The sequence below is a fragment of the Bombina bombina genome, chromosome 4, assembly GCF_027579735.1.
Source record: "Bombina bombina isolate aBomBom1 chromosome 4, aBomBom1.pri, whole genome shotgun sequence".
Taxonomy (NCBI): Eukaryota; Metazoa; Chordata; class Amphibia; order Anura; family Bombinatoridae; genus Bombina; species Bombina bombina.
The window spans coordinates 84,528,328-84,542,004 of NC_069502.1; the positions used below are offsets into that span (position 1 = coordinate 84,528,328).

General features: G+C 38.8%; 1 protein-coding gene across 1 annotated transcript in view; it reads right to left on the reverse strand.

The window, feature by feature from the left end:
* Positions 1-8,963: 8,963 nt before the first annotated feature.
* Positions 8,964-13,677, reverse strand: part of KIF13B (kinesin family member 13B) — a 654,496-nt gene continuing 649,782 nt past the window's right edge. The window contains exons 39-40 of the mRNA XM_053709534.1: positions 10,228-11,299; positions 8,964-9,535 (exon numbers count right to left, since the gene is read on the reverse strand). Of these exons, the coding sequence (XP_053565509.1) occupies positions 9,240-9,535; positions 10,228-11,299 (1,368 nt within the window). The 3' untranslated portion in view covers positions 8,964-9,239. The remainder of the gene's footprint in view (positions 9,536-10,227; positions 11,300-13,677) is intronic.

Here is a 13,677-nt window from a genome sequence, read left to right on the forward strand (position 1 = left end):
CCTGGGATGTGGATAGCAGACAGGTGGCAGGAGTGAGACTCCGCCCATAGAATGATTTTGGTCACTTCTTCCATCGCCAGGGAACTCCTTGTTCCCCCCTGATGGTTGATGTACGCAACAGTCGTCATGTTGTCTGATTGAAACCGTATGAACTTGGCCCTCGCTAGCTGAGGCCAAGCCTTGAGAGCATTGAATATCGCTCTCAGTTCCAGAATATTTATCGGTAGAAGAGATTCTTCCCGAGACCAAAGACCCTGAGCTTTCAGGGATCCCCAGACCGCGCCCCAGCCCATCAGACTGGCGTCGGTCGTGACAATGACCCACTCTGGTCTGCGGAAGGTCATCCCTTGTGACAGGTTGTCCAGGGACAGCCACCAACGGAGTGAGTCTCTGGTCCTCTGATTTACTTGTATCCTCGGAGACAAGTTTGTATAGTCCCCATTCCACTGACTGAGCATGCACAGTTGTAATGGTCTTAGATGAATGCGCGCAAAAGGAACTATGTCCATTGCCGCTACCATCAAACCTATCACTTCCATGCACTGCGCTATGGAAGGAAGAGGAACGGAATGAAGTATCCGACAAGAGTCTAGAAGTTTTGTTTTTCTGGCCTCTGTCAGAAAAATCCTCATTTCTAAGGAGTCTATTATTGTTCCCAAGAAGGGAACCCTTGTTGATGGAGATAGAGAACTCTTTTCCACGTTCACTTTCCATCCGTGAGATCTGAGAAAGGCCAGGACGATGTCCGTGTGAGCCTTTGCTTGAGGAAGGGACGACGCTTGAATCAGAATGTCGTCCAAGTAAGGTACTACAGCAATGCCCCTTGGTCTTAGCACAGCTAGAAGGGACCCTAGTACCTTTGTGAAAATCCTTGGAGCAGTGGCTAATCCGAAAGGAAGCGCCACGAACTGGTAATGCTTGTCCAGGAATGCGAACCTTAGGAACCGATGATGTTCCTTGTGGATAGGAATATGTAGATACGCATCTTTTAAATCCACCGTGGTCATGAATTGACCTTCCTGGATGGAAGGAAGAATTGTTCGAATGGTTTCCATTTTGAACGATGGAACCTTGAGAAACTTGTTTAAGATCTTGAGATCTAAGATTGGTCTGAACGTTCCCTCTTTTTTGGGAACTATGAACAGATTGGAGTAGAACCCCATCCCTTGTTCTCCTAATGGAACAGGATGAATCACTCCCATTTTTAACAGGTCTTCTACACAACGTAAGAATGCCTGTCTTTTTATGTGGTCTGAAGACAACTGAGACCTGTGGAACCTCCCCCTTGGGGGAAGCCCTTTGAATTCCAGAAGATAACCTTGGGAGACTATTTCTAGCGCCCAAGGATCCAGAACATCTCTTGCCCAAGCCTGAGCGAAGAGAGAGAGTCTGCCCCCCACCAGATCCGGTCCCGGATCGGGGGCCAACATTTCATGCTGTCTTGGTAGCAGTGGCAGGTTTCTTGGCCTGCTTTCCCTTGTTCCAGCCTTGCATTGGTCTCCAAGCTGGCTTGGCTTGAGAAGTATTACCCTCTTGCTTAGAGGACGTAGCACTTTGGGCTGGTCCGTTTCTACGAAAGGGACGAAAATTAGGTTTATTTTTGGCCTTGAAAGGCCGATCCTGAGGAAGGGCGTGGCCCTTACCCCCAGTGATATCAGAGATAATCTCTTTCAAGTCAGGGCCAAACAGCGTTTTCCCCTTGAAAGGAATGTTAAGTAGCTTGTTCTTGGAAGACGCATCAGCTGACCAAGATTTCAACCAAAGCGCTCTGCGCGCCACAATAGCAAACCCAGAATTCTTAGCCGCTAACCTAGCCAATTGCAAAGTGGCGTCTAGGGTGAAAGAATTAGCCAATTTGAGAGCATTGATTCTGTCCATAATCTCCTCATAAGGAGGAGAATCACTATCGACCGCCTTTACCAGCTCATCGAACCAGAAACACGCGGCTGTAGCGACAGGGACAATGCATGAAATTGGTTGTAGAAGGTAACCCTGCTGAACAAACATCTTTTTAAGTAAACCTTCTAATTTTTTATCCATAGGATCTTTGAAAGCACAACTATCTTCTATGGGTATAGTGGTGCGTTTGTTTAAAGTGGAAACCGCTCCCTCGACCTTGGGGACTGTCTGCCATAAGTCCTTTCTGGGGTCGACCATAGGAAACAATTTTTTAAATATGGGGGGAGGGACGAAAGGAATACCGGGCCTTTCCCATTCTTTATTTACAATGTCCGCCACCCGCTTGGGTATAGGAAAAGCTTCTGGGAGCCCCGGGACCTCTAGGAACTTGTCCATTTTACATAGTTTCTCTGGGATGACCAACTTGTCACAATCATCCAGAGTGGATAATACCTCCTTAAGCAGAATGCGGAGATGTTCCAACTTAAATTTAAACGTAATCACATCAGGTTCAGCTTGTTGAGAAATGTTCCCTGAATCAGTAATTTCTCCCTCAGACAAAACCTCCCTGGCCCCATCAGACTGGTTTAGGGGCCCTTCAGAACCATTATTATCAGCGTCGTCATGCTCTTCAGTATCTAAAACAGAGCAGTCGCGCTTACGCTGATAAGTGTGCATTTTGGCTAAAATGTTTTTGACAGAATTATCCATTACAGCCGTTAATTGTTGCATAGTAAGGAGTATTGGCGCGCTAGATGTACTAGGGGCCTCCTGAGTGGGCAAGACTCGTGTAGACGAAGGAGGGAATGATGCAGTACCATGCTTACTCCCCTCACTTGAGGAATCATCTTGGGCATCATTGTCATTGTCACATAAATCACATTTATTTAAATGAGAAGGAACTCTGGCTTCCCCACATTCAGAACACAGTCTATCTGGTAGTTCAGACATGTTAAACAGGCATAAACTTGATAACAAAGTACAAAAAACGTTTTAAAATAAAACCGTTACTGTCACTTTAAATTTTAAACTGAACACACTTTATTACTGCAATTGCGAAAAAATATGAAGGAATTGTTCAAAATTCACCAAAATTTCACCACAGTGTCTTAAAGCCTTAAAAGTATTGCACACCAAATTTGGAAGCTTTAACCCTTAAAATAACGGAACCGGAGCCGTTTTTAACTTTAACCCCTTTACAGTCCCTGGTATCTGCTTTGCTGAGACCCAACCAAGCCCAAAGGGGAATACGATACCAAATGACGCCTTCAGAAAGTCTTTTCTATGTATCAGAGCTCCTCACACATGCGACTGCATGACATGCCTCTCAAAAACAAGTGCGCAACACCGGCGCGAAAATGAGGCTCTGCCTATGATTTGGGAAAGCCCCAAAGAATAAGGTGTCTAAAACAGTGCCTGCCGATATAATCTTATCAAAATACCCAGATTAAATGATTCCTCAAGGCTAAATATGTGTTAATAATGAATCGATTTAGCCCAGAAAAAGTCTACAGTCTTAATAAGCCCTTGTGAAGCCCTTATTTACTATCTTAATAAACATGGCTTACCGGATCCCATAGGGAAAATGACAGCTTCCAGCATTACATCGTCTTGTTAGAATGTGTCATACCTCAAGCAGCAAGAGACTGCTCACTGTTCCCCCAACTGAAGTTAATTCCTCTCAACAGTCCTGTGTGGAACAGCCATGGATTTTAGTAACGGTTGCTAAAATCATTTTCCTCATACAAACAGAAATCTTCATCTCTTTTCTGTTTCTGAGTAAATAGTACATACCAGCACTATTTTAAAATAACAAACTCTTGATTGAATAATAAAAACTACAGTTAAACACTAAAAAACTCTAAGCCATCTCCGTGGAGATGTTGCCTGTACAACGGCAAAGAGAATGACTGGGGTAGGCGGAGCCTAGGAGGGATCATGTGACCAGCTTTGCTGGGCTCTTTGCCATTTCCTGTTGGGGAAGAGAATATCCCACAAGTAAGGATGACGCCGTGGACCGGACACACCTATGTTGGAGAAATATAAAGAGAAAAAAAATGATTCTGCATGTTCCAAAAATCTAACATTTTTTTTGATAATAACATTGATAATGAAATCACAATTAAAATCATTAATGCCCACATACAGTGGGCCGCACGCGTCAAACAATCATCTATTCTATCCGGAAAACCGGGGGGGGGGGGGATCACACTATAGAACATTACAGCACTGACACTGCATTAGCTACCTCACTGCACCAAGGTCCACACACTCTGTCTTGTGTACTAACTTTGCACTTACTGTTCTTTGAAGATCCTTTATTAAAGTATTGTGTTCTCACCACTTTCTGTATATAAGACTGGGTTACTTAGAAAGATTTTTGTTGGACCGTCATCAATTCAATAGAAAATTGATTTTCACCTTTAGTAACCTTTACAGAGTAGCTATCTTTGAATCTTCTGTTGCCAAACATCAATATCATTCTTTGATATTCAACACACAAACTATTGCATTGTGTGCAGAGTGTAACAAAATGTGTCTAGGGAAGAAGTAGTTGATAAAAGCAATTTATCTAAAGAGGAGACTTATAGGGTCTTAATGAAACTTTGTGCTTGTCTAAGAACTGAATCATAACAAAGAAACAGCCTTTTAAGGTTAATATTAGTTTTCAATCAAAAAAACACAATGTGTAGAAAAAAAAAACTAGATTCAAATATCACTGGATTAAAAAATATACATCATTTTAGAATGTGACCACAGTGTATGATTACAAGAACATCTTTAAACCTAATTTACATACAAAAGGGCTATGTTGGTCCATTCAAATATTGCTATATCTTAAAGTTGGAAGTTATTTAAATTTAAAAGGGAATAATATGGCAAACTCACAGATATGCCAGTTAGTGTATATGCTTTAGCACTATAAACACACACACGAATATCACACAAACAAGGGCATGAGTCACTGGGATGAACCAATGTGTCTAAAGCAAAAACAAACAATAACCCAACTATTTAACTTTTACTTTTTTTTTTTAACATTTACTTTTAAGCTGCACATTTAGGCATTTAAGAATAAAAAAAAAAAAAAAAAAACCCCCACAGCAACGGCATGTTATGCTCATTAACTAAGCTAAGTCTTGTGCACATAATAAAGACCACCACGCTGTTAAAGGGCTATGAAACCCATCATTTTTCTTTCATGATTGAAACAGAGCATGTCATTTTAAACATCTTTCCAATTTACTGCTATAATCTTGTTTGCCTTTTCTCTTGATATCCATTGTTGAAAAGAATACCTAGGTAGGCTTTGAAACAGCAAAGCACTACTGGGATTGGTTGCTGCACATATATGCCTCTTGTCATTGGCTTACTTGATGTGTTCAGCTAGCTCCCAGTAGTGCAATGTTGCTCCTTCAACAAAGGATACTAAGAGAACAATGAAAAATTGATAATAGAAGTAAATTGGAAAGTGGTTTTAAATTGCATGTTCTATCTATCAAAAAAAAAAAAGTTTTATGACCCTTTATAAAGAAACAATGCAACCGAAAGACTTTATAAGAATTCATTTTACTGCTAACATTACGTGGCATTGGATTTTAATGTGCTCTGATAAGTTTGTGCGCAAACTGAAATACTAAGTGTCTACATTCCAATTGCAAACATAACTAATATCAAAAACAATCTCTATGAAGCATTTGGTTGTTACTATATACTAAGTTTACAACTGGAATTACATTCACAAGCCCCAAAAAACTAAAAAGATGATAAATTGGCTTGAGGACATCTATGTAAAAAAATATGGTGCTAATAATCAGACCGTATTTAAAAAGAGCAATGTTTGTGAAGGAAATTCATAAGAATAAAGTAAATCTCCCAGCAGCAGATACAAGATAGGGTACTGCTTCACAAAACGGCACACTATTAACACAGGGCATTATGTGATACATGGAATTTAACAAAATCACAATAACGTCTTTTAAATGACAGGTCACAGTGAGCGGAGCTTTGTGTGTAGACTGACTTTATAAAAGGTGTCTGGAGAGAGTTAAATGACAGCCTTTTTATTGGAAGCATGATAAAATATATACTATTGCCATTGCTGCTTTGATAATTGCTTGCAAATAAGCAACAGAGGGTTAAGGCACTTAATAGTATTGCATATACAAAATTATCCTTAATGCCACAACTCACAGTGACCTCCAGATTGTAATATATCATTATGGTTATTACTGTATAATATTTACTTTTCATTTGATCCATATGTGTACAAACAACAAATACTTTCAGTGGCAGTTTTTACATGTGACAACATATTAAAAAAATGCTAGTCCAGCAAATCGTTTGTTAGGAAACATGTGCTAACCATATTGATGCAGCACTTCAGCAATGCCTGGCGTAAGCAAAGTTCTAAGCGTTTTGGAACATTAGTACAACAGTTAATGTATCAGAGGGTTTAGCAATGTGGGTGTGTTATTTTACAGATATGGTTGCTGGAAAATAAAGGGTCTAATCTAGAAGTCATAAGAAAGGAACCAGAAAACAGGAATCCCTCTATAAAGCTAGAGAAGATATCAAGCCCATGATTAATGCAACATCGTCCAATTCATTAGTTATTTAAGTAAATGCTGCACAAAGATGAAGCGTAAACACACTACATATAAATAGGTTTCATGCCAATACTCTGCAGTGTCCGCTTTTCTCTCACACACAGGTTATCTTTCTATAGTCCTATTGTATACGGCAAAAAAAAAACCTGCCAAATGCTTTATTTTTTTAAATTGACATAAAAAAATGTCAAGTATTGTTTGGACTTTTTAAAACAGATATCAGTGAATATACCTGGTGTACTTAAGCCAAGGATATGATATGGTTTTAAGTTTTCTTAATTTCTGCAGGGAGAACTCTGTTACAGCTCTGGGGAGTAGCTGTGTCTGTAATTAATTTATGCAAGTGGTTTCAAACTACAGATTGTGATAATACTGTGAAAAAAACAAACAAACTGAGTCCTAACAGCCTACTTATCTGGCAGCCAAGGGGTGAAATAGCAAATCTGAACTTTTTAAAAGGACTTTATATCACATATATGATGTTACAGGATCCCCACAGTTTTAGATTATTTCTATAAAACATCTCAATAGAATTATTTTACTTATTGATAATATGGTCTGCTTATGAAAGGGTAATGTGACCACATTCTGAAAAGACTTATTGAGAAAGCATTCAATCATAATGGCTCGTTAATTTCAAATGGTCACAATAATAAATGGCACAAATAAAATTCAAAAGATTGTTAATCGCAAGAAAAAAAAAATCCCATCCCCCAACCATATAAATAATATATATACAAAACATCCATCACAGTTACAAGAACAATTCTTAATTACAAATGGTGGGATAAGCAAATAACCTCAAATTAATTCTGATATATGTAAAAAAGACAATGAACTGTTGAGCCTTGGTACAATAAAGTGTAATAATATGGTTTTCAAAAGTATTACTGGGCTTCAGTTAGATAAATTTATTTCAATTTAAAACAAATGTATTTATCGGAGCGTACACACGCATATATATATATATATATATATATATATACACACACACACACACACACACATATATATATATATATATATATACACACATACACACATGTATGTGTGTATATATAAATATATATATATATATACATACACACATGTATGTGTGTATATATATATATATATATATATATATATATATATACATATACACACACACACATTTATATATAGCACATACATATATACATGCTCTCTTGTGCACATCTGTTTGTATATATGCATACTGCAATTCTTTGCATATGCAACCATTTTTATATATGACCCATTTTTAAAGCGCAAGCCCTAATAACCCTGTATATTTTCAGACTTTGTCTTAAATTGAATGATTACTACCAGTATAAAGGACCACTGTGCATCATCAGCTGTAATCTTTGCTTCATGACAATATCACCTTTTTAGGGACCGGACAGAGCCAGATGCCTGTACCCTGGCAATAGTGCATTATGGTGTCACCCCCCCCCCCCCAGAAAGCAGACACACACAAAAACACAGGCAAACACACATACAAACACTCAGACACACTTAAAACATACTCAGATGCACACACAAACACTCGGAAACACACTCAGACACACACACACACAAAAACACTCAGACACACACACACACAAAAACACACACACACAAAAACACTGAGACACACACACACACAAAAAAACTCAGACACACACATACAAAATATGTAAACTGCACTGCATTAATTATAAAGCTCATGCCTAGAGCTGCTCCCTGGCTCAGCAGAGCATCAAATGAAAGATAAATAGAGCACTCTAAAAATAAATCACTAAAGAAAAGTTTTAGGTGCAAACTATGAAAATTCTGCTCTCTGACTCTGTTCCAAGTCTGTCAGTGCACAGCCACGGGCCGCGTGCCTACCGCTTCTTATGGCCAATCAGCTCTGCACTCTGCCCACCCCCAGACCCCCGCCCGCCCTCCTACCTGTTCAGTGTGCACTTAGTGTACCGTAACCGTAATGGTCTGGTGGGCATCATATGTGGCTGCTTCACTTTAAAGACAGTGTCAAACAGTCATGCGGTCAGGTGCCAGGCATCCCCTCATGATTTGCCAGTTCCCGTTTAGAGAGACAGCACAGCAGTGAGTGACTCCACTGCTCCACATGTCACTGAGCAGTGAGCACAGATAGGCAGGCAGGTTTAGGCTAGGAGCAGCCGGGAAAACTATTTGTTGAAATTGCAGCACTGGCTCAAGGGGCAAAAAAATTGTGTGTCTACATCTTCCCCAGTCCCACCAATGTTCACAAATGCCAGCCCCTCTAATAAAAAAAAAAATCTATGCATCTCAACATTGTATTTCTTTGAATTTCAATAAAATTAAAAAAAAAAAAAAAAAAAAAAAAATTTTTTTTTTTTTTTTTTTTTTTTTTTGGTGTCACCCCCTGGTGGGTGTCACCCGGGTGCGGCCCGCCCCCCCCGCCCCCCCCTAGTGACGCCACTGATAGTGCAAAAACGTAATACTCTTACAACCATATGTTTTCAAACAGAATGGTAAAAGAAAATAGAATTCTTGGAGCAAGCAAGAGTAAGTCCAGTATAAACGGCAGCAAGGACCGGTGCTTTGCATAAAGTAAAAGTATTCATAAAATGCACTGTGCAAAAACCGTTATATAAAATGTTGACATAAGCTACCAAAAAAGATTGGTTGCCACAACACGTGTCCATTAAAATGCGTTCTGTATCACAAATCACATGATCCCCCAGTGAGTTCCACAGAAGCAACTTAATTAGCCCATGATTTTCTATTCTCAGCCTTCTTTGCTAATCTGTCATCTGCCTTAAGGTTGGTTGATCTCTCAGGCTTGGCTAAGGCGGTCAAGGCTGCAAGATTACCGGCTGAGCCAGACAAATTTCCATTCTTTCGGTTTTCTGCTGCAGTACCTCCCTGCAAGCGAATTCCTGCACTTCGTCTACGAGCTGCACCCATGGCTTTCTGTACTCTGTTTGGTCTAACCAAGACACCATAGCCTGGGTTACACTTAAAGTAGTGTTTGCCACCAACAGAACCGTCATTTTTGCCTGTGATGAAACAAAAAAGGAGGAAATTCCAACATTTACATCATTAGCGACTGTTCAAAAATGTTCAGAATCAGATATAGTATATATTATAGTATAGCATATAGTGTAATAGAAAACCTGAAAATCAAACTAAGAGAAAAAAAAAAGTATAATTTAAATATTCGGGAAGTTTCAAATTCAACCTTCACCCAGTTCAACTTTTCATTATTCTAATTTTAAAACCATAAACAATTGTGTGATGACTTTCTGTCCAACAACCAATTAGAGTGATTAAAGGGAAGTCCAAATTAATCTTTCACAATTGTTACAGAGCATGTAATTCTATCATCAATTTGTTCTCAGTCTTTCAATATGCAAACTGAGGCACTAGATCCTACTGAGCATGTGCAAGTATTTCACAGTGTATACTTATATAAGCCTGTAATTGGCTAATGGCTGTCACATGATAGAGTGGGCAGGGAGATGGAAGCAATTTTTTTAATTTTTCAGAAAAAAAAATCTGATAATGTGAAATTCAAAGTGCTTTTTTGTGCACTTGTGGATTATGCAATTCTACTATATGCTCTCACTATCCTTTAGTTTAATACATAGTATTATATAAAATACAAATGGAAATCGGATATCATCTACCATTCAATGCATTTAACAGCTTTTATTATCTACATCATCAACCACCAAGTAGAGTTTCTCACCAGCAGGCATTTCGAGTTCAACGCCAACCCAGATACCACTTTGAAAGTCTGTAGGGCCCACATATCGTACAATGCCATTCTTATTAGAACCAACTGTCACATATTCTCCGTCTTTCAACCAATCGGGAACCACCTGTGCCTCTTCAGAGTCTGACCCCACTTCTTGTAAGTCATCAACACCCTCCATTTTAACATCCAGGCGATCTTTGCTAACTTTTAGCTTGACTGTTGCTTTTTCTGAGCGTGCCAACAAATCTTCACCTTCATCACCTAGCATACGTGTGAAGGATTTCAGTTCAGATGTCCTTACTTTTTGTATTTTAAAAGGGGAAACTCCAACTTTACTCTGGGCAGTAAGGTCAGGGTTAGCAACTGGCTTAGAAGAAAGAAGAAAAGGTGATACCGGAATCGGCGCTTCAGTCGTGTAGAGTGAGTTAGAAGAAAGACCTGAAGGCTCCTTGGGAACTGGAGAGCTTGACAAAGATGGTTCCACCTCAGTTGTAAAATGTTTCTTTTCTTGCAAAGAGTCACTCATTGATAATGAGGTAGACAGATGACTTTCTTCAATTCCTGCTAAAGGGGGGTCCTCTGATTTTCTATTGAGATCTACAGATGACATTTCTGTCACTTGTGGTTTAATAGTTAAAGTACCATTACTTGAGATATCAACTTGGTGTGTATGATTTAAGACACCACATAAAGTCTTCGGTTTTAGATCTTCTTTAATATCTACTATGCTTACTTGATGAGTCTCAGTGATATCTTTTAGTGGCATTAAATCCAAGGATGGATGCACATCATTAGCTGATGTTGATTGGCTGGGTGATTGAAGAGTAGGAGTCTCATTTGCTGATGCTAATGCTTCAGAGAGTGTGGCTGTGGAAACACTGTGGGAGAAATATCCACTGGACACTTCACTAATGGGACTTGGAGGTCCCTCTTGAGACCCAGGAGACTCAGATGTCTTTTGCTGACAAGGCACTATGGGCGTCCTCTCAGTTTTCTTTTCCCGGTTTGGAGAAGGAGCCTTCACTACTGGCGGCGTGAAATTCTTCCAATCTTCAGTGATAACCTGGTGGCCAATTAAAAACAGTATTGGTTATCAGGAGTTTAACAATATATATTATAGACTAAAATATTTATATTTCAAAGTAATTTTTTTGTTATATCTGTAAAAGGATAACTGAAATTGTATTTCAGAATTTTTGATGGATGTTCCATATTTGGGGAAATGTGTCCCTATCCACCATATACACGCACAAATATTCACAGAAACCATATATTAAACACGTACAAATCGTTGTTGATTTTTGCAATAAATAACAAATCTACCAATTTTTCTAGCATTAGTTAATTTGAAGCAACTAACTGAATAAATAAATACCTTTGTTAATTTTGTTTCTCTAATTTATGTACATTTGTTCACTAGGTTCATTGTAGCAAATTAACTAATACCGTAAAAAATAGCATTTGCAAAATGAAGATTTGCACATCTACCATGTAGCTCTTTAGCAACATATTCTGTAGTGCTGTCAGTTGCATATGTATGTTGTATATTAATGTATTAATCATGCCACTGTATGCAGTATTATCAATAAGATAGTGTCTGAAGTATATTTTATACTCTTCAGATTTAACTAATTAAATCAAGAGATTATAATAATGCTTCAACCCAAATTAATGGTACTCAATATACAGACCTCAAAACTACCAGGTTGGTCCTGTCTGGAGTAGACACTGGGAGCCTGATGTTGGAACAGACATTGCAATTGTATACAATGCTCTACAAATGTCTATCTATAAAAGCTATCTACATATGAAACAGTATTACTCTAATGATCAAAAACTTACAAACACTTAAATATAGTATGTGTGTATGTATGTATGTATATACACACACACACACATACACACACATATATATATATATATATATATATATATACATATATATATATATATATACATACATACATATATACAGACAAATGGCCATACCTCTCAATGTCTTAGTATATGAGCACTAAAAAAAAATCATTTTTACTACTCTCATGCTCATATACTTACAAACACTTAAAAGGGACAGTCTAGACAAAAAGGAAATTTATGCTTACCTGATAAATTTGTTTCTTTTACGATATGATGAGTCCACGGATTTCATCCTTACTTATGGGATACCGCCTCCTGGTCAGCAGGAGGAGGCAAAGAGCTCCACAGCAGAGATGTATATATAGCTCCTCCCCTCCCTCCCACTCCAGTCATTCGACCGAAGTTAGGAAGAGAAAGGAAAAGCCAAGGAGCAGAGGTGACTGAAGTTTAACAAAAATAAAGACCTGTCTTAGAAATGACAGGGTGGGCCGTGGACTCGTCATATCGTAAAAGAAACAAATTTATCAGGTAAGCATAAATTTCCTTTTCTTTTACAAGATATGACGAGTCCACGGATTTCATCCTTACTTATGGGATACAATGCCAAAGCTATAGGACACGGATGAAAGGGAGGAACAAGACAGGAACCTAAATGGAAGGCACCACTGCTTGAAGAACCTTTCTCCCAAAAACCGCCTTGGACGAGGCAAAAGTATCAAATTTGTAAAATTTGGAAAAAGTGTGAAGAGACGACCAAGTTGCAGCCTTGCAAATCTGTTCAACAGAAGCATAATTTTTAAATGCCCATGAGGAAGCCACAGCCCTAGTAGAATGAGCCGTAATTCTTTCAGGAGGCTGCTGTCCAGCAGTCTCATATGCAATACGGATGATACTCTTCAGCCAAAAAGAAAGAGAGGTAGGCGTAGCTTTCTGACCCCTACGTTTCCCAGCAAAAACAACAAATAATGAAGATGTTTGACGAAAATCCTTAGTTGCCTGCAAGTAGAACTTCAAGGCACGGACTACGTCCAAATTATGTAACAGACGCTCATTCTTAGAAGGGATAGGACACAAGGAAGGAACAACAATTTCCCGATTAATATTCTTGTTAAAACAAGAAACAACCTTAGGAAGAAAACCGGGTTTGGTAACTAAGATAACAACTTAATATCTATGGAATGCATAGGTTCAAACGGAACCCCTTGAAGAACATTAAGAACTACATTCAAACTCCAAGGAAGAGCAATTGGTCTAAACACAGGTCTGATTCTAGTCAGGGCCTGACAAAAAGATTGAACATCTGGAACATCTGCCAGACGCTTGTGTAGCAAAATAGACAAAGCAGAAATCTGTCCTTTTAAGGAACTTGCTGACAACCCTTTCTCCAATCCTTCTTGGAGAAAAGATAAAATCCTGGGAATCCTAACCCTACTCCATGAGTAGCCCTTGGATTCACACCAATAAAGGTATTTACGCCATATCTTATGGTAAATCTTTCTAGTAACAGGCGTGCGTGCCTGAATCAATGTATCAATGACCGCCTCAGAGAACACCCGCTTAGATAAAATCAAGCGTTCAATC